At 37.6% G+C, this 27511-nt stretch overlaps 3 protein-coding genes across 4 annotated transcripts in view; 2 read left to right on the plus strand and 1 right to left on the minus strand.

The window, feature by feature from the left end:
• Positions 1 to 2331: 2331 nt before the first annotated feature.
• Positions 2332 to 7642, plus strand: riok1 (RIO kinase 1 (yeast)). Of its 2 annotated transcripts, none has more exons than XM_067453071.1 (18): positions 2332 to 2422; positions 2532 to 2593; positions 2863 to 3079; positions 3230 to 3320; positions 3452 to 3521; positions 3890 to 3932; positions 4029 to 4121; positions 4273 to 4385; positions 4480 to 4560; positions 4649 to 4735; positions 4865 to 5002; positions 5100 to 5203; positions 5281 to 5387; positions 5521 to 5586; positions 6578 to 6697; positions 6775 to 6828; positions 7061 to 7219; positions 7304 to 7642. In XM_067453071.1, the coding sequence occupies exons 2-18, from the start codon at positions 2541 to 2543 to the stop codon at positions 7412 to 7414; spliced, it is 1707 nt and encodes a 568-aa protein (XP_067309172.1). In that variant the 5' UTR covers positions 2332 to 2422; positions 2532 to 2540; the 3' UTR covers positions 7415 to 7642. The 2 variants fall into 2 exon arrangements, with proteins under 2 accessions (XP_067309172.1, XP_067309173.1); XM_067453072.1 differs by having other exon boundaries at positions 2358 to 2395.
• A 2790-nt stretch (positions 7643 to 10432) lies between these two features.
• nebl (nebulette) lies at positions 10433 to 14225 on the minus strand. Its single transcript, XM_067453073.1, has 7 exons — positions 13870 to 14225; positions 13642 to 13736; positions 13411 to 13495; positions 12714 to 12821; positions 11519 to 11696; positions 11258 to 11376; positions 10433 to 11148 (listed from the first exon to the last, which is right to left on the minus strand). Exons 1-7 carry the CDS (start codon positions 13936 to 13938, stop codon positions 10972 to 10974), a joined length of 831 nt encoding a protein of 276 aa, XP_067309174.1. The 5' UTR covers positions 13939 to 14225; the 3' UTR covers positions 10433 to 10971.
• Positions 14226 to 15793: 1568 nt separating this feature from the next.
• Positions 15794 to 27511, plus strand: part of pip4k2ab (phosphatidylinositol-5-phosphate 4-kinase, type II, alpha b) — a 34992-nt gene continuing 23274 nt past the window's right edge. Inside the window, exons 1-3 of the mRNA XM_067453838.1 lie at positions 15794 to 16632; positions 22432 to 22529; positions 22641 to 22737. Of these exons, the coding sequence (XP_067309939.1) occupies positions 16495 to 16632; positions 22432 to 22529; positions 22641 to 22737 (333 nt within the window). The 5' untranslated portion in view covers positions 15794 to 16494. The remainder of the gene's footprint in view (positions 16633 to 22431; positions 22530 to 22640; positions 22738 to 27511) is intronic.

Genomic DNA, 27511 nt, shown 5'->3' on the forward strand with positions numbered 1-27511 from the left:
ATTTGAACAGGCTAAGTGGTCGTAAAACGAATAGTCACGCTCATGGTCATAGGAAATGAATGGGTAAATGTACAAAATCTACGAAATCTAAATGTACAAAAATACGAAGATGGTTTTATAAGTATATACGAAATACGACAAGTTTTGTGTGCACAATCTACAAATCAAAAGTACACGGCAGTGAAGGGATGACACTATAAAACATCAAGAATGTGTTCTAGACATATCCACACACACCTATGAACCACTGTGTGTCTGTAACAGCAAAGATTTGAGAATATGTGAAATCTATTGAATAATTCAATCAATATTCAGAAAAAGCAGTGAAGGGGTGACACTAAAACATCAAGACACAGAGAAAGCAGTTTTGAGAATATGAAATCTACTCAATAATTCAGTAATAATGCATAAAGAATCGCACCGCCGTGATGTGGTGTCACAGGGTGATTGAATTAATTGCATTTCTTTAAATTAAATTTTGATATTTAAAAAATTGGTAGCAAAATGCATCCTGTACTCTCAACAGAACCAGATTTTAACCTGAAAAAGTATGTTAAAACATATATATATATATATATATATATATATATATATATATATATATATATATATAGGAACACCTGTTCAATTTCTCATTAATGCAATTATCTAATCAACCAATCACATGGCTTTTGGGGGACGTTTTCTTGGCAAACTTTAGGCCCCTTAGTGCCAATTGGGCATCGTTTAAATGCCACAGCCTACCTGAGCATTGTTTCTGATCATCTCCATCCCTTAATGACCACCATGTACACATCCTCTGATGGCAACTTCCAGCAGGAAAATGCACCATGTCACAAAGCTCGAATCATTTCAAATTGGTTTATATAAACTTTACAATGGGTTCACTGTACTAAAATGGCCCCCACAGTCACCAGATCTCAACCCAATAGAGCATCTTTGGGATGAGGTGAAATGGGAGCTTCCAGGGCACGATGTGCATCCAGGGCACGAAACTCCCGTTCCACCATATCTCCATCAACTGCACAAATCTCCATCAACTGTAAGATGCTATCCTTTCAAAATGGGCCAACATTTCTAAAGAATGCTTTCAGCGCCATCTTGAATCAATCCCACATAGAATTAAGGCAGTTCTGAAGGCGAAAGGGGGTCAAACACAGTATGGTGTTCCTAATAATCCTTTAGGTGTGTGTGTGTGTGTGTGTGTGTGTGTGTGTGTGTGTGTGTGTGTGTGTGTGTGTGTGTGTGTGTGTGTGTGTGTGTGTGTGTGTGTGTGTGTGTGTGTGTGTGTAATGCTTTCAGCACCTTGTTGAATCAATGCCACGTAGAATTAAGGCAGTTCTGAAGGCAAAAGGGGGTCAAACAAAGTATTAGTATGGTGTTCCTATATATATATATTTTTTTTTCTATTTTTCTATTTTCTATGGGAAAAATGGATGTTCATTATTGCATAAATATTAATTAGTACCGCAAAACCCTCTCAAAATGCTAAATAAAAATAAAATATATTAAGACCACCATTGTGACTCCCAAGTAAGACCTCCGGTCATCTTCGGAACACAAATGAAGATATTTTTGTTGAAATCTGATGGTTCAGACAGGCCTTCATTGACACCAATGTTCTCTCTCAAGACCCATAAATGGCACTAAACATGTTGTTACAAAGTCCATCTCACTACAGTGGTTCTACAATAATTTTATGAAGTGACGAGAATAGTTTTTGTGCGCAAAAATAAATAAATTATATATATAGTGATGGGCCAATTTCAAAACAAAGCTTCGAACCCTGCTTATCGATTCATGATTTGGATCGTGTCAAAGCGCCATCACTAGCCTAGGCCTATATAAGTCATTATTTGTTTATTTTGCACAAAATTGTATTATTGACAATTATTATTATTATTCTACAATTACTCTAGAGCCACTGTAGTGAGGTGACCTTTTAACGATGCCTTTAGTGCCTTTATGGGTCTTCAGAGAGGAAATGACATTGTGGCCAATCGAGGCCGTTTTTAGCCATCGGATTTTAGCATAAAGATATTTCACCGAAGATGAAAAAAGGTCTTACGGATGTCGAACGACATGAGGTTATGTAATTAATGACAGAATTTTCATTTTTGGGTGAACTAACTTAACCCTTTAAGTAATGTGATGAACTTATTGCTTATATTAAACTTAAACAAAGATGTACCACCATTGTAATGCAGTGTTACAGCGTTTTTTGAATGCTTTAGAAATCACCCCAAAACACCATAGCAACATCCATATCTTTATGAAGTACAATAAATAATAATCAACGAAGGCTTTTATTGAAATCCAGTGGGATATTTGGCGTTGCGGTATCTCTCTTTGAGCCTTCTCAGCACCCTTACCCACGTTGCAGGAACTTCAGGAAGTGAGGGAGTGTGCTCGTGCGCTGTTGGTATGTAAGCGTGTATTGACAGTAGTCGGTCAATTCCCTTACATTCCATTTTGTTGAGATATATGTAAAGATTCAGACCAATTTCCCTTTTTCTTACAACTAAAATTAGATCACCGCGATGTATCCGGTTACTGTACCAGGACAGTTTGATGACGCGAACGAAACGGGAAGGTCTGAAACTTGATTTACTTTAATTGAGTCAAACATAAAACAATACTATACTTATGTATTTTCACTATTGTGATTATGATTTATATGACAGAGCAGTGAATGATACAATATTAATTGACCCTATATTATCAAAATAATATGTATATATGTTTGTCATATCTATCTTGTCATGTTGGGTGAACCTTTGAAACGGGTCATCTTTCAGAGAGTAAAACTGGAATTAATCTGACTGCTTTGGTAACGTGAAGGCAATGTGTGGTATTTCACAGTGAGTCTGAAGTCAGTCGTATACCTGACAAGCCTTCGCTAGAGAACAGGCTCGATGAAGTTACTTTACAATCCTTTGAAAATGACCAGCAAGGTGAAAATGAGGAGGACTATGACTATGATGACGATGAAGAGGACGATGAATGGGATTGGAATGATTCAGGAGGGAGAGACTTTACAAAGCGCTACACTGCAATGAGAACTGGGACTAATCCACAGGTATTCGTTTTTGAAAGACGGCTGCACTTCACCATGGCAATGAATCCCATTATTGACAAAAAACTTGCTGTTTCGAGGATTTAATTTTTTTTTTTTTAATTACATTATGTTGCATTATTTGCATGTTCTCTGTTTTCTTTTTTGCACCAGGCTAACCGTCAAAGTTCTAATAATAAGTCCATAAAAATGTCCACTCCATCAGACAAGGTCCTGAGGAAATTTGAAAACAAAATAAACCTTGGTAAGCTTATTTTAACTACAAATGAAATTAGGAAAGTGAAAGATGTAGTATATGTGTGTATTACATATGTATCTATAGAATACAATATATTCATTTTTATTCTCTGTTTGAATTAAGTGTCTGTTTTACAGATAAACTGCGTTATGCTGATTCTGTGATCAATAAAGTCACTGTGATGCAAAAGCAGAGGGAAGCAGACACGTATGTAATCATAACCTTAGATCAGTGTTATCTTAGTATTATTAATTTACTATTAAAGAATTGTGTGTGTATATATATATATATATATATATATATATATATATATATATATATATATATATATATATATATATATGGCCTTTGTAAAAAAAAAAAGTATTGCTTTTTAAAAATATATTTATCTAGCTTAAATGTATTTCTAGTTGTTAATACAGTTTATTTTAATATTTTATCATCAATTTATTTTATTTCCGTTCTTTGTCTAATGTTTATATTTTATTTCAGCCTTATTTAAATTAATAAAAAAATGTTTTAGTGTTATTGTTAACTAAAAAAGTAAAACTATCTCTGATATGATTTCCATTTAGGTTTCGAGTAAAGGACAAATCAGACAGAGCTACGGTTGAGCAGGTATGTTTTCTCAGGCTTCATATGTGATATTTCACTTGAACTCCAGTGTTGTGTTTGATGCACTTTTCAGTGTGACATATGAATGTGAACACACAGGTTTTGGACCCCCGTACACGTATGATTCTGTTCAAAATGCTCAGCAGAGGCGTCATTTCAGAGATCAACGGCTGTATCAGCACAGGCAAAGAGGCAAGTTTGTTTGTCTGAATGGAATAAAATGATCTATTGCTTTATTTGATACACTTGGGTTATTCTGTCTATAGCAGTCATTTTACTAAGAATTTTTTTTGTGCTATTCTCTTTTTTTTTTTTTCTCTCTCTTCTGGATTTTGTACTGCAGGCCAATGTATATCATGCAACTACTGCTAAAGGAGAAAGCAGAGCTATTAAAATATACAAAACGTCTATTCTACTATTCAAAGACAGAGATAAATATGTCAGTGGGGAGTTCAGGTAAGACAGATGTCTTTGTTCAGGCCTTTAGCCTATTTAGCCGCCTTTTTGTGTGTCATTGAAAAGTGAATTTCTATTTTTAAATACATTTAAGGTTCCGCCATGGCTATTGCAAGGGCAATCCAAGAAAAATGGTGCGCACTTGGGCCGAGAAGGAAATGAGAAACTTGATCAGGTTAGCATTATGCCTTTTCTTTGTATCTTTCATGAGCCTATGTTATGATGTTGGTTTTCGTCTCTGATGTGAGTGCTTTTATATCAAGACTACAGACTGCGCAGATTCCAAGTCCAGAGCCCATCATGTTGCGGAGCCACGTCCTCGTCATGACCTTCATTGGTCGAGATGACATGTATGTAGGCATTTACAGATACACTAATACTTCTCACTGACTACTGACCATGGCGTTGTTTCAAAGTTTTCAACTTTTTCTAGATATTCCAGGCTTTTTTTCAACTCTTCTTGTTTGTGTATTTGTCAGGCCTGCCCCTCTACTGAAGAATGCTGTCCTTTCTGAATCCAAAGCACGGGAACTCTACTTGCAGATCATCCAGAACATGAGAATAATGTACAATGAAGCACGTCTTGTCCATGCTGACCTTAGCGAGTTCAATATCCTGTAAGCTGACTTTATATTATGCACCCATAGTTTCCAAGCATCAAGTAATGTTTGTTTGTTGATGTTCATTTGTACATGGTTGTGTTCTGTTGTGTAGGTATTGTAACGGAGATGCTTATATTATCGACGTGTCTCAGTCTGTTGAGCACGATCACCCTCATGCTCTGGAGTTTCTTCGCAAAGATTGCAGCAATGTCAATGGTAGGCATGTCAGCTCATATGTTATTAATATCAACAAATATCTTTTTAGATTCTAATTAATTTGTTTACTCCCTCAGACTTTTTCCAAAAACATAATGTAGCAGTAATGACCGTACGTGAGCTGTTTGAGTTTGTCACGGACCCCTCCATCACATGTGACAACATTAATCAGTACCTGGACAGGGTCAGTTATCGTTCTCATTAGTCTTTTACCTTGTTTCTGTCTTTCTTGACGTTTGTAGAATCTTATCAAGCTTGATTTATGTGTGCATGTAAAGTTGTTGTTTGACTGTAATATGTTTGTGGTTTATCTGCAGGCCATGGAGATAGCATCTGATAGAACTGCAGAGGAAAGATCCAATCAGGACAAAGTTGATGAGGAGGTGCAGTTATATTTTTAAAATTTGTTTTGCGTCCTAACCTCCAGAGTTTCCATAGTCATGGAAAAAATTTCAAATTTTTTAAATTGTGATTTGCAGGCCTGGAAAAGTGATGAAAATGTACAATGTCATTGAAACGTTTTGCTGTAGTAAATATGAATTATTTTTTTTCTGGATTTGCACAGCATATATTTTATGGCTGGATATTGCTCTTTGTGATTACTTGTGTAGGGTAAAGGCAGGTGTTGTTATTTTTAACTAAAACTATTTAAAATTGTTGTAATTAATTTAAATAAAACAGATAAAATATAAATATTCAATGAAATACTTAACTTGAAAAATGTACACTTAAAAAAAAACTACACAAACAAAAATTTGAAATGTTTATTTGACAAATAACTTAAGTAAGTTTTGTTTTAAGTACCTAAAAGTAAAAAAAATCAACTTAAAATATTAAAAGAAAATTAAGTCAATATATTACAAATACTATAATCTTATATAAATTTTATATATATATATATATATATATATATATATATATATATATATATATATATATATATATATATATATATATATAATATACATACATACATACAAGTCTCATTATTGAGACAACTTAATACAACTCTTTATTGATGCTCATACTGGAGACGATTGGTAAATAAGTATAATTGTTTGAATGCTAAGTATTCATATAATAACTGAAGTAACTTTAAAATAAATAAAAAAACTTAAAATATTAAAAGAAAGCCAATATAGTCAATATATTACAAATAATATTATATAGATAATAATAAAAAAGACATATATATATATTTATTTATTTATTTATTTTTAATAATTTTTTTCATAGATTCAAATAAATGCAATCACTAAATCTTTTTTTTAAACCCATATTCAACAAAGTAATCATGAAACTAGAAAAGTCATGAAACTAAATTGGTGTGAGAACCCTCTCTAACAACTCCAATGTGGATGTGTCTCAAAACAGGTGTTTAAGAGAGCCTATATTCCACGCACACTTAACGATGTCACCCACTATGAGAGGGATGTGGACACGATGTTGAGGAAAAAGGAGGAGAATTCTTCTGAAGACACACATTCTGAAAATGTACGTGTCACCATCCTAAATGAACAATTGTCTAACAGTGTGAGAATTGAGGTTGAAATTATGCTTTTCCATTACAGATCCTATACCAGACAGTGACAGGCCTCAGGAAGGACCTTTCTGGTGTCCAAACGGTGAGTTTGTTTTAAAAAGACTATTTGGTATATTAAAAATGAAGACACCTTAATGTGCCAAGACTTTGTTTTTGCTATTAATGCACCCACTAATTCTCTAAGGAGTTTTCTTTGCCTACGTGGCATGTGGGAGGATTAAGGCAGAGAGTATTAACAACAGCCGTCGCCAAACTCAAACGTCATGGCAATGAGAAATCAGATTAAAAAGGCTGTTGCTGAATTTATTTGGCAGGTACCGTCAATACTGGAAGACTCCACAAAAGATGGTGGTTCAAGCTCTGAGGGAGACGAGGAGGAGGAGGATGAAGATGAAGATGATGAGGAGAAATCAGAAGGGGAAGAGACACAGGAAGGTGGCAACCTCAGCGAGGAAGCACAACTGGACAGAAAGGTACTTACAGGGAACAGAAAATGCTGCACAGATGAATTGTGTTCAGTGGTTAAGAATATGCTGGCATTTTTTTATCTCTTTCAGGAAAGAAAGAAATTGGTTAAAGAAGCTCAGAGGGAGAAAAGAAAAACTAAAGTTCCAAAGCATGTGAAAAAGCGTAAGGAGAAGGCTGTCAAAATGAAGAAAGGACGATGAATGCGGTTCAGATGAAGGTGAACTGAGGTTACAGCAGAAATGCTACACGACTCACGTACCATGGACCGTGTTCAACTGGTTTTCAGTATTGAAGCTGGGAACTTTTTACTGGCGAAATGTCAGTCCTTTAACAAATACAAACATCTCAAACATGTCAGCGTCATCTGTAAATGTATTTGAAACGTTTATTAAAGGTATTATTTTTAATAAACTTACAATTTTCTCTGATCATACTCCTTTGAATAATAGGAAAAATGTGACATTGTACAATGTTTTATTGTAGACTGACAAATCGATTCAAATTTTGCTGTAGTGGAACATTTAATATACATTGTGCAGAACAGTTTACACAAATATTCATGTTTTACAAGTCAACATGCTGTTAAAAATAATGATCTTTCATATTTAAGTGGCAAAATCCTCTTTACATTTTACATACACATTCTCTTTACATCTTGTACATTTAACAATGCATTTATTACGCTACCATTCAAAAGTTCAGGACGGTAAGATTTTTTTGGTTACACTTTATTTTAGTGACATTGTTACAGGGCAAGTAAACAAATAAGTACCTAGTAATAATTATTAACTGCATTTACAACTTACTACTATAGGATTAAGGTTAGAGTAGCATTTGGTTTAGGGTAAAGGCGGGCATACACAGTGTGTTTTTATGTATTTAAGATTTTAGCTGTCGTACAAGCTTGCAGTCATTTTTGAGAGTGATGCTAATGGACTAATACGATTCAATGATGTATGCTAACTAAGCTATGCTAAAAGTGCTACCGCCAGATACAGAGATCGGCTGAATGAATTCAAAAAGGGTAGAACACAACTGTTTAACTCTAAGGGACTTAGAAAACTGGTTTCTTTAACTGACTCGTAATGTGTGCAATATCTCACAAACTCAGTGTACGCCCCAGAGGTGGGACAAAGTCATTGTTATGCAAGTCACAAGTAAGTCTCAAGTCTTTGCCCTCGAGTCCCGAGTCAAGTCGAGTCAAAGATGAGTCAAGTCTCGAGTCGAGTCAGAAGTCAAAGCCAACAAGTCTCAAGTCGAGTCCAAAGTCCTACCATTTTAGTTTCGAGTCACTTCAAGTCATCTTACCACAGAAATAAAAATATACAAATCATGTATGTCTGTAAGATTGGTATTTATTTAAACCTCTTTTTATACAATGACATTAAGCAAATACAGTAACAAAAACAGAAAATGTAAATTTTCACAGAAAATGCTTGTATTTCAACAGTATTTCAACCTTTTAGCCTGAACTTAGGGCCATTATGGGAATATTGTTTAGCTTATTTTAGGTTTAATTTGGTTTACTTTAATAATTTAATTTATTAAATTATTTTGTTTTGCTATACTTTTTATGCCAACTTGCAAAGGCCCCCCTAGCATCCCCTCGTGGCACCCAGGGGTCCCTGTCCCCACTTTGAAAAGCACTGCTATAAAGCATATGACTTCAGTTTCTGGAGGGAAAGGGCTTTCTTATGACTTCGGAAGCAGTGAAAATATTCTTAATATTGCATACACTGAAACTGAAATATTATCGTATACCGTAGTGTATAATAGACAATGAATATTGACACAACAACATTAATATGAGTAAAGAGTACGTGAGGCTATAAGGGATTTTCTGACATCTGTTTCATATTCTTCTCAGGTATGAAGAATACCTAGAGGGGTGGGGGGCCCCAAATCAAGCCCAATATTATTATATTATTTATTATCATCAGTATAATTTATGATCAATAATTTATCAATAAATGAGCCTGCAACATATTAAATTGAAATCTCTTGGAGTTTAAAAAGCAAATACAGATGGGATTTTACAAAATTCTTCAAGTTGCAATAAAGACTGTGAACAGAAGAGGTTTGGAGATGGAAAAAGAGAAAAAGTGACATGAGGGTTAATTATGATAACTCCAGTCGGAGTTACTGCTCACATATAAGGAGCAGTGGTGAACATGCACACTATAAACCGTAAAAAAGGATATGCCCTGCATCTCAAAGTGCAATCTGCTCTAAAAAGTATTGAAAATTACTAATGTCACATAGCTACTATTTAGGATTAATATGCACTGTTTTTACAGTCTATGAATGGGAGTTGGTGCACAGGAAAACACTGAGAGCGCTGCAATATAGACATGTTTATAATAATATACATTCGAACCATACCTACTGTTATTATTAGTAGCCTATACTTTTTTTATTTTTATTTTTATAATAGCCAAATAATAATAGTCATAATAAATAGCCTACATTATAAAAAAATATTTTTAAAATTAAAATAGGTGGCTTACCTCCTGTTTCCTCTCCATCTCTGTATATCTCTGCTGGTTGCATTGTTTGTAAAAAAAAAAAAAAAAAAAATGTTTTCGTCTATTTACGTCTACGAACTATCATTACATTTATAACATCACATCACATGCCTGCACGTTGAACGCGATTTTTCTTCAAAGAGGGGAAGGAGGCGGGATGTATGAGGACGAATGAATACAGCACTTGTATCGGTGCACTATGGCTATTAGCTGTGAGAAGACAGTGTCAGGCAATTTTCCTAACAAGCAACCACATTTTTTCAAATAAGCCCAAACAACCGCGACCCGCAACTCGAGATTTTTTACCGCGAGTTGCCAAAAAAAGAAGCCCAAATAAGTCACGTGTTATACGCGGACTTGGTAGCTATGGATACTGTCGAATCAAACCAATGCGGGACTACAGTGATTGGATGTCGTGCTGGCAGCGCGCGTGCTCTCTGCATGCATACAGGTGCAGCTTTTTTTCACTGAGAGCAGCGCGGCTGTGTGAAAGAAAAATTGCCAAAAAGTAGCAAGTCTTCTCGAGTCATAAGGCTCAAGTCCAAGTGAAGTCACGAGTCATTGATGTTAAAGTCCAAGTCGAGTTGCAAGTCTTTGTACATTTTGTCAAGTCGAGTCCAAAGTCATCAAATTCATGACTCGAGTCTGACTCGAGTCCAAGTCACATGACTCGAGTCCACACCTCTGGTACGCCCACCTTTAGTTACTTGTAATTATACATCATTTACCGTTATTACTATAGTAATGTACGTGAACACGCCATTATTTTTGAAAGAAGCCGTTCATGCTCCAAAGCCAGTGTTCATTCTATCAGTAATCATTCTAATATGCTGATTTTCTGATCAAGAAACATTACTTATTATTCTCAATGTTAAAAACAGTTGTGCTGCTTAATATTTTTACATTTTTTTTTGTTTTATATAAACTGATACTTTTTTTATCAGGACAATAATAAATAGAAAGTTCATAAGAACAGCATTTATTTGAGAATGGAAATCTTTTGTAACACAAATCTCTTGTTTAATGAAAACATTTCCTTTAAAAAAAAATCTTATTGACTTCAAACTTTTGAACAGAATAACAAAATGACATAACATTATAAACACTTACAAAGTGGGACAATTATCACTATTATAAACGAGCTGTACCTGTGACTGCTTACAAACATTTGATGCCTATGAACAATTCAGATACGCCGTTTCATTTGAGGCTCAGTGAGCGGTGTAGGACACCTAGCGAATGCCCTCTATGTAGTTGGCAGGCAGCATACCTGATCTTCCCGTCCGCTGTACCGTTCCATACATCCAGCCTTCGTCGATCGGCTGCACATTCTGAATGATGTCACCGTCCCGGAATGACACCTCATCGTAATCCTGTGCCATGTAGTCATACAGGGCCCTGTACACAGTCTGGTGACCAAGTTTGTGCGCATCAATAGTAAGTATTTTAAATTTACTAAACACATGAAGCATGGTGTAGTCAGATGTTAGATAATGTCCCAGACAAATGAGGACTCACCATACTCCTTTGTTGTGACCTCAGCTGCATTGACCTCAGTGAATGCATGCTGGTCTGATGCATGTAGCTGTGCCCATGGCTTTGGCCACTGGGATAGTAGGCACCAGGAAGAACAGGTGCTAAAAAACAATTATCAGGATGATCTTGATCTTTATTGGTAATATTTATTTACAGTATTTTGAGGGAGTATATTAGTTTTGTTGTTCTTTTCCATTTTAGGGTGTACTACCAGGTGTGAGAATCTCACATTAGTGAACTTACCCACAATGACACCAGGTCTTCGATCCATCTCCATGATGCACTGATGAACACCCTTGTGTGTGCTGATCCCCACCGTCTCATGGTTAGTTGTCATCTGAGGCCGTACCAGGTATGTTCCACGCATTCCTTGAGTGACCCCATGTAAACCAGACACCTCAAAATCCTTCTGATACTTTGCCTGAAAGAATGGAGATTAATGCTCATACAAGCGTGATGTTTATACTCGCTTTCAGTTTTAGGTCCATAAGATTAATACTTTTATTCAGCAAGAATGCATAGAGAAAAAAAAAGTATAATGGTTCCCACAAAAAAATATTCAGCACAACTGTTTTCAGCACTGATGACATTTTTTCTTGTTTCTTGTTGAGCAGAAAATCATAATGTTTAGATTCATACAGTATATCAGATTTCTGGAGGATCATGTGACACTGAAGACTGGAGTAATGATGCTGAAAATTCAGCTTTGCATCACAGGAATAAATGATTATTTTAAAATATGACAATTAGTGCTGACAAATTGATTAATTGCGATTTAATTGCATCCAAAATAAAAGTTTGAAAAGTTTGTGTATGCTGTGTATAATTATGCATACACACTCATTCATGTATATATTTAATAAATAGTTGTTATATTTGTAAATGTATGTATGTATGTATATATATATATATATATATATATATATATATAAAAATTATATATATATATATATATGTATGTATATATATATATATATATATATAAATTATATATATAAATTATATATATATATATATGTATGTGTATATATATATATATATATATATATATATATATATATATATATATATATATATATATATATATATATATATATATATATATAAAAATGCAAATATTTTACATTTATACATGAATGAGTATGTATTCAAATATACATAAAAATTATAGGCGGTACACACTATGTAAACACAAACTTTTATTTTGGATGCGATTTAATGATTTGACAGCACTAAATACAATAGAAAACAATTGTTTTAAATTGTAATATTTCACATTACTTTCTCATAAGTTACATATTAATTTTTTTAAATCTTAAAAACACATTTTAAATAGTATGTATGCTTGACTGATAATGAATGCTTGCATGTGTTGTACACTAATTTATCAAATGTTGATAGTTGCGTTTTTCGTTCGTCTGTTTTTTTGTGTGCATACATTACTGATCTGATCCTGGGCCTTCCTCAGTCTCTGCAGCTCTGGAGTATCCAAGACAAATTTGAGGCCCCGACCCTTGCTCTGTTCAAAATCCTTCCTGTACTTGACCTGTAGAACAAAACCATTTTACCAGGGAATTGGTAAGGTTTTCTGGTTTATTTTTATTTTTTTAAGTGCATTGTGTAGTCATTAGAGTTCTGAATAGTTGCTTTTTTTCAGATCCCTAACACAAAGTAGGAGCAATAGTAATTGCAGCAGATTATTTGGTAAAGTAAAATTTTATGTATACACAAACACAAAATGCATTTTCACAGCTTGTTGACCAATCCTTCAGAAAAATGTATTCTGTCATAGTGCCAGGATTTTGTCGGCCACAGTATGGACTTGGCAGCATCTTTTGTGCTGCCAGGTGGAGAAGCTGAGAGGATCGGCCAGTGCACCACGGAGTAGACAGCTGCCTTGCTTTTCTTCATGCTGACCTCAAAGTATCACACCCAGTCCCACCCTGGCAGCCAAAACACTCACATGGGTGTAAATCATTCTCATGTTATCCCTTTGAAATGTCTTTACCCATAGCAACAAATAACATTATCCTATTCCTACCCTAGATATATCTTTAGATCTTAAAACAAAGTGTAAAAATGTGATTGATTGCAATGTACATGCAACACCCCACATAGTGAACAAGTGGTCTTACCTGACTTTGGAGCTCGCTTTGCTGTCTCAGCCGTAGGTTCTCTGGGGTGTCTGTCACAATTGTAAAGGTCTGTTTTGGGTAGTGCCTTTTTGGTGAAAAAAGGTGAATCATTTTGGGCTACCATATTCATATTCTTACATCTCACACGTATCAAATACACTATTCATAAGACATTAAATTACCTGAGAATGTATCTGAACATATAAACTAGTATTTTTGACAATAACGTACGCGTTGCAGTAGGGTTTCTTCTCATATCCCTTGTAGTTGTTCATGTTGAGAGTCATTTTACACACTTCACAATGGAAGCATCCTTTGTGCCAATACTGTAAGATATGGGAAGACGGAAATTGCACTTTGAAGCTCAATCCAACGGTACTTGGTAGATGTTTATGAATACGTTACAGACAAGAATTTATACTTTTCCCCTTAATCGATATCAGAAGTAAGAGATCATACCTTGTCCAGGCAATTCACTTTCTCAGTCGCGTAGACAATTTTCCCACAGCGCGCGCAATGAGGGTTCATTTTCAAGCTGTTGCGATGATCCGGGAAAATGGCATAACTTCGAAAATCCACTAACTTGTAAAATATCTCAAATGTGTCAGATTTGCTGCAGCACGCGTTGAGTTAGTGTCGCAGAGCTTTATTAAATTCGCATGGCTCGTGAGTGTTTATGCGCGTGCCGCTGGTCTCGCAGTGAGGGAACAGGAGCAAAGCGTGAGATTTCGCCAAACATCACCCACTGAGACTGGTGTGGTGGAGGCGCGAGCAAACACTGACCGCTGGGAATTTTTGGCTCATTCTCTACACGAGTAAAAACAAAAAAACAAAACATGTCTAAATAAAGATTTAAGCTTGGTAACGTGACGTGTATCATGCCGCCTTGATAGATATATTGTTACAGTTCTAACAAAATGTTTTACAAGATCTTTGTAATTGTGTCATTTAGTCTCTCTTGCCACTAAAGATGGGGTCTTGATTAATCAAAACTGTCCTAAAGAGACACAAATAGCATCACAGTTTTGGGTAATTATTTACAGGCTGTCGAGTAGCGGTCAGAAGTCGTAGAGAATAATGGCATTAAAATGCCTAAAGAGGGCAGTAGAACACCGACATATGAGCCTTTGGGAACGTTAAGATATATGTTTGAATGTAGAATGGTGATTTGAGACGGTCTTTGTCAGTGTACTTGTCTTTGTACACGTAAAGTCACGATATATTTTGCTGGGACGATTGTAAACGTAGGCCTAAGTAAAAAATAAAAATGCATTCCAACTTAAGGTGTGCTGCAGTGTTTTTTGTTTTTGTTTTTTGTTTACTTTTTTTTTTAAATTAATTTGTGTTGCATTATTTTGAACTTAATTATAACTATGTAAATGTTTTCTATCCGCCTTGAGGTTCGTGTCCAATAATAAGATTTGGGCGCTAATGTTATTAGTGTTAGGCTGATTAATATGATCTCAACATGCCTGCCCCCATGAGGCAACCCGCTCTATGTAAAATAAAACTTAAAGGGATAGTTCACCCAAAAATGAAAATTCTGTCAAAATTTACTCACCCTCAAGTTGTTTTAAACCTGTATGAGTTTCTTTCTTCTGCTGAACACACACACAAAAAATAGATATTTGGAAGATTTTTTGTAAAAAATCAGAGAACAATCATTAAATAGTATTGTTTTCCCCTTATATGGTAGTGGTTGTTCTCTCTACTTTGTTACATTCTTCCAAATATCTTTTTTATTGTTTTGTATTTAGCAGAAGCAAGAATCTGATACATGTTTGGAACAACTTGAGGGCGTGTAAATGATGACAATTATCATTTTTGTGTGTGAACTATTAAGCTAGTGACATGGAGTCTTCATCTCATGGGGGGTGTACACCATATTTCTTAAAAGTACAATTTATAGGTCTATAAGGGGAAAATCGCATCAAATATAGGCTACTGTAATCTATTTTGATTAACATTTTTTGTTAAAATGCATGTAAAGCTTTATCTTCATAAAAACATATTCCAGCTATCATGCATGTTAGAGATTCTGGATACATATACATTTAATCCTACAATTTGATTATCCACCTACGCTTTTTACGCCGCAGGTGTTAGCCTATGGAATTGGTTAGTTTTACGTCCTCGGCGACATCTTTTATGTGTGGGCTCGGTTTTGCACATAATAACCTCGCTAATGTCTGGTTTAGACGGTCATATTCTTTTTTAAATGTTGAATATTAATTGTGAAAATCTTACATTATTGACCAAGGCCAGTACTGACCAATAGAACTACTTGAATGTCATCATAATGTAGCCGCATCTACCCAAGACTTGCGGCAGGCCAATCGCAATACGTGAAACACAAGATTTATGTGTCAGCGTGCTGAGCTAAAGCAGAACTGTCAGAGAGGCAGTAAAGACTGATCCAGCTGCTGCATACAGGCGCAGTGAGTGGCTCGGATGCCCGGGCTTCGTCGGAACTTGACTTCAACAGGACATTGATCGTTTCCTAATAGTATTTGACCGTTTTTTCTTAGTTACGTTCGCATTGAGAGATTCGTGGGGGGACGTACCAGATATAACGTTTGTTAACGGGTTTTCGCCGAGATTTAAATGAGGCGACACACCTTTTTGAAGAGGGGTGGTGTGAAGTCTGCGTTCTGAATCCGTGCATCTGTTTGCTTTTCATAAAATTTCACGTTTAGCCTCATGATGGACACGGATGCCATTCATTTGAGCTTCTGGGATGCTTTGCCGGGCGAGCTTAAGATTTAGTTCGCAAAGCCGTGTGTGTGTGTGAATGGGCTGGTAGCGCACACATCCTGCCAACTGTAACCTTCAAGCTAACGTCAATGACAGCTAGCATTTAGCTGGTGGGAGTCGGTGTGTTGCGGGATTTCTGAGAGTTTTCATCGTTCGTCATCTGCGCGTTTGCAGAGGGATGCATGAACGCGATGCATTAAATAACGAAAGGGACACATTGCATGTCGAGATCCGGTGGAGCGCTGCTGATTCTGAACAGCTTGTGTCAAGACATCGCCATAGTGCCACGCACAGAGAGGGAATTCATTCATCCGAGCCTAGTCGCTAAACATGGCCTCTGCAGCCAGCAACCTTGCTGCATCCATCGCCAGCAAAACCAAGAAGAAACATTTCGTGTCTCAGAAGGTGAAGCTGTTTCGGGCCAGCGACCCTCTGCTCAGCGTCTTGATGTGGGGAGTGAACCACTCGGTAAGGGTTAAGTACCTTTTCTTACAGGTTTATAACAAATGCGACGCGCCGTCTGAGCGGATTGAAGGCACGTGTGGCAGTTTTCTTGCGGCTTCTTGATCCCTAGATAACTGTAGCATTGACGTCAGTTTACGAATCTAAACATCAGAGGTATTTGCCGCGGTCTGCGTGAATCAATGCGTTCGAACGAGACCTGCCACACAACTTTGGATTAAAACATGCATTAAAATAATCAGATGATTAATGTTATAGACACAAATGTACCATCAACAAAAATGAGATTATCACTCACTAAAACCAAAAACCACCTGTCATCAGACATAACTAAATTGCATGAATAAGAACAAAAAAACGGAAATATACTCTATTACTTGCGCTGTTGGAAGACATTAAACAAATAACGTAAGCAGAGGGTGCTTACAATCATTCTATTTCTAAAATTATCTCAGAATCTTATTGAGCATTAATTCTGAAAGTCCTCTTTACAAATTTCCTCTCTTATGAGATAAAAAAATCACACAGACTATATCTTTATAATATCTTTGTATTTATATTAGATGTATGTCATTTGAATATTAATTTTCTAATTAGAAGTAGGACCTGGTGCTAAACACAATGGCTGTAATATGTGTGATATGCAGAATGTGATTTCATTAACACGTTACATGATGGAAGTGTAAATTCAACAGATGGTGCTGAAAATCAGTTTGGAAGCATCCCGTGGTGTCGGATAATTAATTCTTTAACATTAATGTTAGATTTGTAAATATTTGTATTACATTTGACACATTATTTTTGTATCGCATGGTGTTGATCTGTAATGGGCAAGAAACACTATGCAAGAAGCAGTAGGTTACAACCAAGCATGGGTGAACAACTGAGGTGATTTAATCCAACATATTTTGTTGGAAAATTAGTGTTTGTTTCTCGGTTTTTGTGGCCTGTTTTGTCCCAGTTCTCAAGAATCAATGAAATGATTGTGTCAGCAAGCAAAGCAAGGGTTTGCTCAGATGAGAGGCTTTGGCACAGACTCATGGTGGTTGAGGACGCTGAGTGACGGACTATACAGGCTGCAGACAGCATTCAGATAGATGTGTATATATAGTATAATAGTGCCTTTTTCTCAGTTACCGAGTGATCTCATGACAAATGGATTTCTACATTTGTGTTCCTTTTCTATTTTTCTTTCCTCATTATTTGAAAAATGTAAAAAATAAGTATTTTGCTATTTGAATCTTGATTAACATCAGCTGTAGGACTAAATATATGTGTTTACACAATATGTTTAAAGAGTTCCTTTGGGAATGAAGATTTCCAGGTATCTGACAAAGCTTTAATTGGTCTCCTGAGAATCTGAACACCGGTGACTGGGAGCCATGTGCTCTGTCATGATGGAGATGCTTGAAATTATTGTGTGGAGGTGCAGACAGTACAGTATAATTCATTTACACAGATTTGAAGACAAGGCATCAAATATTCATTGTTTTATGCGCTATATAAGCCTCTCAAATACAACTGAAAAGCATCTACATTTCCTGTATATCTTGTGAGTGGAGGTGAGGAAGATTTAATGTAAAGCATTATTTCAAAATCACAAACTTATATGGCTTTTAATAATGTTTAAAATGACTCTTATCTACATCAGTTGGCTTTGTAGACCATATAACTCATCATCACTAATCAAGACCCTTATATTGGAATCATGTAGAACCTGATCTTTAGATCTAGATGAATTATTATTATCCAATGTTTAAGGTCCATCAGTTTCAGTTTGTATTTGCGCATCCAATACCAAAAGACATTTTATTATTACCGTATTGACAGCCACAGTGCAAGCGCACCACTTATGATGAAAATCATATTGGCTGTCTACAAAATATAGTTTCATCCCATTTTTTGAAAATATTAGGGCTGTAACGATACACCAAACCCACGATTCGGTTCGTATCACGATTTTTGACCCACGGTACGATACAAACCTCGATATGGGGGGGACAAAACAGTTTTATTCTGTACAGTATTCTGTAGCCTATTTTGCTGTCAATACCATATATCTGTATGGTCAATAGGCTACTGCCGACGTTTTCTTTGCGGTACCAATAGGCAATATATATTTAACATGAAGTATAGGGCCTCCTGTACATCAATACCAACAGAAACGCCGCTTCAGACACGCTTCTGGTGTGCAAAGAAAGAGAAAACACCACGCGGCCGCCCCGCGGATGACACGCAACAGAAACGCCACGCTCACACCACGTTGCCAGCCGGTTGGGGAAGCTTCTTGAAACACTTACGGCAAATTGTGTGGGTCTTGTCAACTACACGATTGCCATCCTTGTTCTCCACCGGGTAGCTGAAATGTTGCCATACTGCTGACTTAAAAGTTGGACCTGGACAGGAAGGATAATTCTGGCAGTTGGAAGGGGTGTGTCGCGATTCTGCCTTCTCACATCGCGATACAGGTTCGTGGACCTGCGTATTGCGATTTCGATTTCATATCGCATATCGTTACAGCCCTAGAAAATATACTTACAAATATCACCCCTCATAGTATCCTAAGTGGATGGATGTAGTAAAACACAAGCCATTTTCCCCCTTTAGCATCCCAGCTTTGGAATGGAGAGGTTGTTTGAATGGCCTTTTGATGTATTTTATCATCAGCCCTAGAGGATGTGCTGTAAAAAGTGAATATGCAGTTTATTTCTACTTGATTTCACATTTTAATATTCCATTGATGTAGCCCAATGTAGGCTAATTCTGTCATATTGAAGTGCCCTTATGCTTTTTTTGAGTGTTATATTTCCCACATTGTGTAATATAGCTGTTTGTGAATATAAAAGGTCTACAAAGTTTTACAGATCAAAGTGCGCAACAAAGTTATAGTCTCCTAAAAGATTGATTCTTAAGTCAGCAATTCCAGTCTCACTTTTACATACCTATCTCACAATGTAACAAATTTGCATAATGCTAGCATTTGGTTGGCTGCCTGCAAACAACTTCTACTTTTGACCCTCCCTCAAACACTATAGTTGCATTATTTCAAAAACATTTCAGCTTAAATCCCACCCTGCCCTGTAGCTAATTTCATTGGTTAAGGCTACAGTGACGGTAGGTTTGCATGACCAATAAAATCTTGAGATTTGGCTGTGGTTTGTGTGTTGTCGACATGAAGAGAAGCCATTTTTTTACCGCTATAAATTCATGAGGACTCTCATTGATGCAGAAAAAACTGAAAAAATACCATTGTTACTTTTTGTTCTTTGCTGTGTCTGAAATATCAGCACATACGCATACTGTATAGTAGGCCGAACATTTGGTTTGAAAATTATTTTGCAGCATTTATTAGACATACTACAGCCGCCATTGTCGTGTGGCCTACTGCGTCAAGTTGTGTTGCTTTACCTCCATTCGCAAATCCTCACCTTTGGCCTCATGGGTTAGTAAAATATTCATAGTATGCACACTTCAGAATCTTGCAGGAAGTGGCAGGTCATCCGGGTGCGATCACAACAAACTGGGCCGTTTGACCGAATCAGAGCAGAATCCGATCTTGGAACAAAACTCTTTCAGACTCTTCGATAAATGTAAATCTGTTGTAGGAGACCTCCTTTTAAAATATGGCAATATGGCACTTTAAATATACATTTTGTTGTAAATTTTGTAAATATTGAATGTTAAACACTATCCATCTTGGAGTTTTCTCTCAGGCATTTTCTCTCAGCCATTGGGTGTTTGTGTAGAGTAGCATCACTAAACCCCAATATGAATCAGTGTTGCCTGCGGGTTGATGCTCCCGAACATCATTAGCACATTCTTCCCGTCCATCCTTGATGTTTTGCTTCATTGGGGCTAAATGACAATGAGATCTTTTGACCTCAAAAATGTAGTGTTCAGGAATATCGCCTGTGGGTTTAGCCTATTTTTATCATTTAGGCCAACAGAGCCCCTCCCTTCACCACATATATGCCACACCGTCTTGTGTATGCTTGATGCTCTTATATGTCTTTCATAGTTCTTTAAGATTAATCTCTTCTCTCTCATCTAATCCTCACTCCTCCCCTCTTCTCTCCTTTTAGACGTTTCATCCTCTCATACAGCACTGACTCAGATGAGCTTTTTCATGTTGATTACGTAAGATTCTCGGAGGTATAACTTATGTCTGAGGTGAAGGAGATAAAGGCCTCTTCCATTGTGGCAGGAACTTCCCTAATGGCCGGAATGAGAATGAGCCTGAACACCCCCCAACCCCCAATACACACTCAGCCAGCCTCTTTTCTCAGCACATAAGGAACAACACTGTCTGTCTGCCCTTGATGTGAATTTGTAGTAACGCTGTGTTATGTAAAGCGGGTGATAAGCCGTATGTGCTGACAGATATTAATCTGCTGAGAAAACAGGCTTCGGTAATGGAATTATTTTAAATGAAGTGCGTTAAAAAGAAGTATGATATCGCTTGTAATGTTCTCGCCGCGCATGTTCCAGAGTGGCTTTCAGAAAACACACAACCTACTCCACCAGGAAAGCCGCTGGTTTCTCAGTTGCTTGATTAATCTCAATGGCTTTATCCAAATGAAATTGTATGCTGATTATGTAACGCAGTGTAAAGGGGTGGGGGTAAAGAGCCACTGTGACCTATTCAATCTATATGTGGATGGAATTACAGAAACAAACTCTATATATTAGAGAATAAACACGTTTGTTTTTACATTGCGACAATTATATTAATCATGCTGCAGTTGAAATTATACATTTAAATTTTGCGATTATCATCATAATCATGCATGTACTATGGGCTGAATCACATGGCACATACTGTATAAATGAGCGGGTGGTGTGTGTGTGGGGTTGTCACACAGATAAGGCTGACTGACCGTGGCTTGTCCTTCCCTGTTTTCAGCTGCTGCTGTTTCAGTGAACCTGCTGCCCTCTCCCCCAGTCTTGCAGTTGCTTTCTCTAGTCCTCTTTTATCACTTTGTAGACTGCTGTTCAGCTTTGCATATCCATTGTGACATTACTGTGCAGCGTCATATAGTGAAAGATGGTGGTTTGTATTCTGAGGCTTCCAATTTCGTCTGTTTACCAGTACCTTAAATCAGACATGGACGTATTTAGTTTTTCAGCCTAATACTCATTTTTCGACGTCCTGTTTGTCATTGTTTTAAATTACCAAGCTCAGCCTTTTTTATTGAAATGCATCTAGACAGGAGGATGCCCCCTGATGCAGCAGGAACAGATGGAGGCACAGGAAGATGCGCAAAAATAACCCTGCATACACACAACGCGTCATAGTAAAAAGGGAGTGTCCTAAAATCAGGTTGGATTTCACTTCGTAGGACAAACGCTCATGTGCACCCATTGTTGGACAGAAATAGGGTTATCCTTGGATAAGTAGGCAGCTTTCTGAGTTCATGCCACTATCAATCAGCTGACTTGAGTTTGTGTAGTCATGCATGTGCTATTGCCCATGAAAGGCCACTTGACGTGTATTGAATTATTTAGAGCAATAAAAAAGGAAGTGGACAGTCCGGCCAAATAAGTAATGCTTAGCCTGTTGGCGCAGACAGCTCTGTTGCTGTTAGTGAAAGGAAGTTGTTTCTTGGCAGCGGTCCATCAGTGCACCACATTTGAGGAATGGCCCCTGTACTGCAGATAGTTCTCAGTAAATAAGAAAAGGGTCTGATTTATTCATTTGGAGCAGGTCCAGACGTCTCCTATACAACAGATATCAAGCTATTTTATCCCTGTTCAAATATTATTTTGTCATTTGACATTTTCTTTTTTCTTTTTGTCTTTTTCAAGATAAATGAACTCAGTCACATCCAAATTCCTGTTATGCTGATGCCTGATGACTTCAAAGCCAACTCGAAGATCAAGGTGGACAACCACCTCTTCAACAAGTAAGAGAGACTGGCTCGAGGCTATATTGCTAAACTTAATGTGATTATTTTGTTATTTATTTGTTTGCTTTTGTTAGTTATTTGCTTTTCCACCTTTTTCTGCTTCCAAAGAGAGAACATGCCAAGCCATTTCAAGTTTAAGGAGTACTGTCCCCTAGTCTTCCGCAATCTGAGGGAGCGGTTCTCCATCGACGATCAGGAATATCAGGTACCTAAGTGCTTACGGGGGTCGTATCATATATTGGAAATTTTCCTCCTATAATATTAGTCTTTTTTTGTTTCCAATTAAAGAGGACATGCCCTTGTGCAAAGTATTGCTTTTTTGGGAGGCGGGGGTCTACTAGAGTAGGTATGCTTGATTTTAAAAAAAAAAGAATGAAATTCACATATTTTACACTGTTGTAGCACCTCTTATCTCAGTCTGTCAGTAACACTCTGGGGTGCATATCCCGAAAGCATCGCTAGCCAACTATGGTCACAAGTTGCGTCATTCATCGAGTGTGTGTTTCCCGAAACCATAGTTCCAACAAGCATTCGCAAACAGCATCGCAAAGTTAAGTGGTTGGAACGACAGCTCTCTGCCTGTGGTGACAAGCAAATTTGCTTGTTTGCATGACGGGGACTTAATAAATCCTCATCTTGGGCAAAATTAGCAAGCTGACATTCAGTACGATCTATATCTTTTATTTTGAATACATACAAATTAGGGCTGTGTGATATTGAAGAAAAATGCAATATCTTGTTAAATAATGCGATATTCGATATGCTATACAATATTGCAATTATTGTGTAAAATCTATTTAAATTATATAAAAACTTTTTTTTTTTTTGCTGAGAATTAAACCATTTGTGTTTCACATTCTTTCTGGGAAAAGAACGCATCGCTACACCTTCTAAAAGTGACCAGCAGTGTCATTCACTTTTCGGTGTATGTGTGCCCGAGTGCGAGACTGCAAGTTATTCGCAAATTATTCCCAAAAAACTCTAATGTTTTACTCTAAATCAAGCACAGTCTATTCTCTGCTCTATGCGTCGACCTAAAGCGGACACGAGTAGTCTACTAAAATCATTCAGATATTGCGTGCTGTTGCGATATGAATATTGCAATATGTACATTTGCGATATTTCGATATATTGCACAGCCCTAATACAAATGTAATTTACGTCTTTGTTCGTCAAGAGATTTAAAGTATTGTTTTTAAATAGTGCTCATGTGCGTACATGCTCTAATACATAATAAAGAGCCTATGATTGAATCTAGAAATAAAGGAAAATATCTGTGAAAACCCTAGAGAGCGGAGCCTTCACAGCTCGTGAATATGCAAATGAAAACTGAAACATGATACATCTGTATACACCGTTTTGATCATCTGTCGTGGACACGATCACGTGACATTGCAGTTCTTCATCATCATGAAATATTATCATCTACATACGTTTTAAAGCCATATCACCCTCAACTTGAGCACACACAAGCCACACAGAGAGCTGGATGTTGGTGGTCCGTGAGTATTTAACTACTAGACTAGTTCTCTTTCATGTGTTATTGTGATTAAACTGTCAAATGTACACAAGGAAACGCACAAAGTTCACATGAAAACAGTTGGTTATGTCTGTGCATGTATGCAGCAAGTACAGAAATCCCGTGTGTATTTTTGATCTGTGTAACGTTACTGAAGTGAAAGCAGTGTAATATACAGCACCTACTGCTTAATATGACTCAAACAACAAAAGAAAAATGGAAAATCACTCTGACTGAACTTTAGTAGCTTTATTAAGAACCCATTTCTTATTTAAATACTGCTGTTAAATGCTCTGGTGAGGAGATAAACATGGCAGACTTTGTACAGCTCTCTGAGGGCGGGGTCAATGCTAATACGGCAGTGTCCATCAATACTCGTGGGCGGGGCCTGTAAAATGTGACGTCACATTGCCCAGAATCTGCAAACGGCTTGTTCCGAGACACTGCTTATGATTTATGGGAATAAAAAAAAAGAATAAAAAAAAGGAGTGGGTGGGTTATTATCAATTTAGGGTGGTTGTGTACACACACTGCCAACACACATTAATGTTCAAAGACCATGTAAAAGAGAATTTTGCATAATAGGTGCCCTTTAATAACCTTTAATTTTTTTTTACATCTTTACATGTGAAACGAACAACAGGCTAAGCACTTGTTTCACTTTTGGCTGCAAGTTTGTTGTCATGTCCAATATAATAGTTTATTGCCCCATCCTTCAATAACAGCCTCTTTGCATAGCCTGCAATGCACTGTGACAGATTCATTAAACAATCCACCCTGAGATGTGCCGCACAAGCTGTTGAGGCCTCTGCACATGAAGATGAATGTCTAAAAAGTTACATTACCAGCGGGACTGTAACCGACCTTCAATGTTGAAATGTGGTTGAAATGGCAAGTGGTGCTTAATGTTGAAAATCATTGAAACAATGGTTTTACTGCTAATGGTTGTAAAAAATAAAAATAAAGAATATAATTATAAATTAACATTGAAATTTAATCAAGGACAGTTTGTTGAAGATCTGTACAAAAAAATAAGACATTAAAACATCATAATATCATCAAATTTCGCCAATGTCCCATTAGGGAGCTGACATATTCCGCTAATGCCATAATATTAACAGTATTGGCAACGATATGCGTCTTCTGTTTATTCATTCTTGTCAAAGTTACCCGCTGAAATGACAACACACTGATGTCAGACGCACGTCCGCTAACAAAAAACCAATCAATGTTAAGATGCAGCCCACATAGATGACGACAGGATGCAGGTGCGTCATGTAAAGTTCTTTAGTGCGCTTGCATAATTGCAATGTGAAAGCAAACTAAAACTAACCAAATGGACACAATGTATCAAAACACAAACTTTGGTTCGGACTTTCAAGTGTGAAGTCTTATTTCCAGCCATATGGATCAATGATTTTGATGATTCTCACACTGAACTTCAGCCTCTCATCAGATTTTCTGTCCAATCAAATGCTCTCTAGAATCTAAAGCATCCTGCCACCTACATTATAAATAATGAAGCTGCGGTTGAAATTGGTCACTTGGTTACACATTTATTATTTTCTTCATGGTGAATGGCGTGGCACATAATGCCATTCACTTTATAGGGGATAGGGGACGATTCAGACTGTGTAAATGTACTTTCCATTGGTGCGACTCATGTCTGGTTTCATGTTAGTGTCATGTAAACCGCCGCAGCGCACACACAGCTCGGTCCAGAGACACAAGAGCACAGAGCAGATCATATGTGCAAGTCGCCACGGACTTCAAAATGAATTGGACCAATTTGAATTCTGCACAGAATGCTATATTTTAAAGTGACATGGAGGAGATTAGGATGAGAAACGGTTAGAGCAGTGGTTCTTGACCTTTTTCCCCACTGGGCCGCACTGTTCCAAGTGCAAGTCTCACAAGCTGCATATTATTTACATATAAAATCACCAATGCAAGCTAACCAGATTTAATGTTGTGGTATGTATTATTATTATTATTATTAGAATGTATATAGTACTTTACTCACCATTAATGGAAAACCTGATGTTGTCTGGAGCTGACCAATTTGGTGAAATTCGGCTCAAAAGTAGTAACAGCACATTGAAGTTGTGACTGTAAGTAAGTAGCAGTCTGGAAGACGTGCACGGAATTGTGACTAGATGTGCGACATTGCAGAAGAAGTGCGTTCTCATATGTATGTTGATCCAAATATGGAAAGTATTTTCAAACTTAATAATCGAAGGTTCTGTCTGTCAGGAGTTTGGTTTGACTTCTCTGGCTTTACTCTTCTCTGTTTGCCTTCTCTCAGCTGCTCGCTATATTAATTAGCGGCCGCGCTCTGTGCATCTCACACCTGTCCCCCCTTTGTCCTGATCACCTTGCTATTTAACTCTCATGCTCTTCTCCCCTCTTTGTCGGGTTATTGTTTGTTCTTTCATGTCGGCAACTAACGTCTTGTCCTCTTATGCTCGCCTAGTCCTGTTTCGCCGTGTGTGTGTGGTTCAAGAGGATTTTCCCCTGGGTTCTGCGGCTTCCCAGTCTGCTCTTCAGCACCGCCGTATCAGCCGAGTGAGGTGTGCGTTTCGACGCGTCCTGCGTGCGCTCCCTGGCCAGCAGTACCCGTTACCAGGCTACCCGCCAGCTCCTTATATGTACTCTTTTGCTTATCTCTCCTGACCTGCGTCCGCCTATACGGCTGGTAACTGGCAGTCAGCCTTATTTTCCCTGTTCCCGCTCAATAAATTACTAATTTACCAGCATTCGCTTTTGGGTCCTTTCTACATTGTGACAGAATAACCCGACCACTATGGACCCAGCGAACGAGACGACGACCATCCGCTCAGCGGTCGAGCTGCAGGGAGTTATGCTGGGTAGACACGCCGAGGAATTGGCAGCCGCTAAGCACGTCGTGGATGCACTCGCTGCCCAGGTAACAGATTTGACCGGCCAACTACACCTCCTGCGTCAAGACCAGTCCTCGTCTCCTGGGACGCGACAAGCAGCCGAGCCTCGCGTCAACAACCCCCCTTGTTATTCCGGCGAGCCTACAGAGTGCCGGGCATTTCTTACCCAGTGTGAGGTAGTGTTTTCCCTTCAGCCGGTCACGTATGCTTCGGACCGCGCCAAGGTTGCGTTTGTGGTGTCTCTTCTCACGAGCCGAGCCCGGGATTGGGGAGCGGCAGTCTGGGAGGCTGAAGCTAACTGCTGCAAGCAGTACACCTCATTTAAAGAAGAGATGTTGAAGGTGTTTGATCGTTCTGTTTTTGGTCGCGAGGCTTCTCGACAGCTAGCTGCTCTCCGCCAAGGAGGACGTTCCGCGGCCGATTATGCGATTGACTTTAAGACCTTGTCGGCCACCTGTGAATGGAATGAGGCTGCCCTCACTGCACGCTTTTTGGAGGGCCTGAATGATGACCTGAAGGACGAGATTTTTGCTCGTGAGTTTCCCTCGAACCTAGATGAG

Source organism: Pseudorasbora parva, chromosome 9 (genome assembly GCF_024679245.1).
Source record: "Pseudorasbora parva isolate DD20220531a chromosome 9, ASM2467924v1, whole genome shotgun sequence".
NCBI lineage: Eukaryota > Metazoa > Chordata > Actinopteri > Cypriniformes > Gobionidae > Pseudorasbora > Pseudorasbora parva.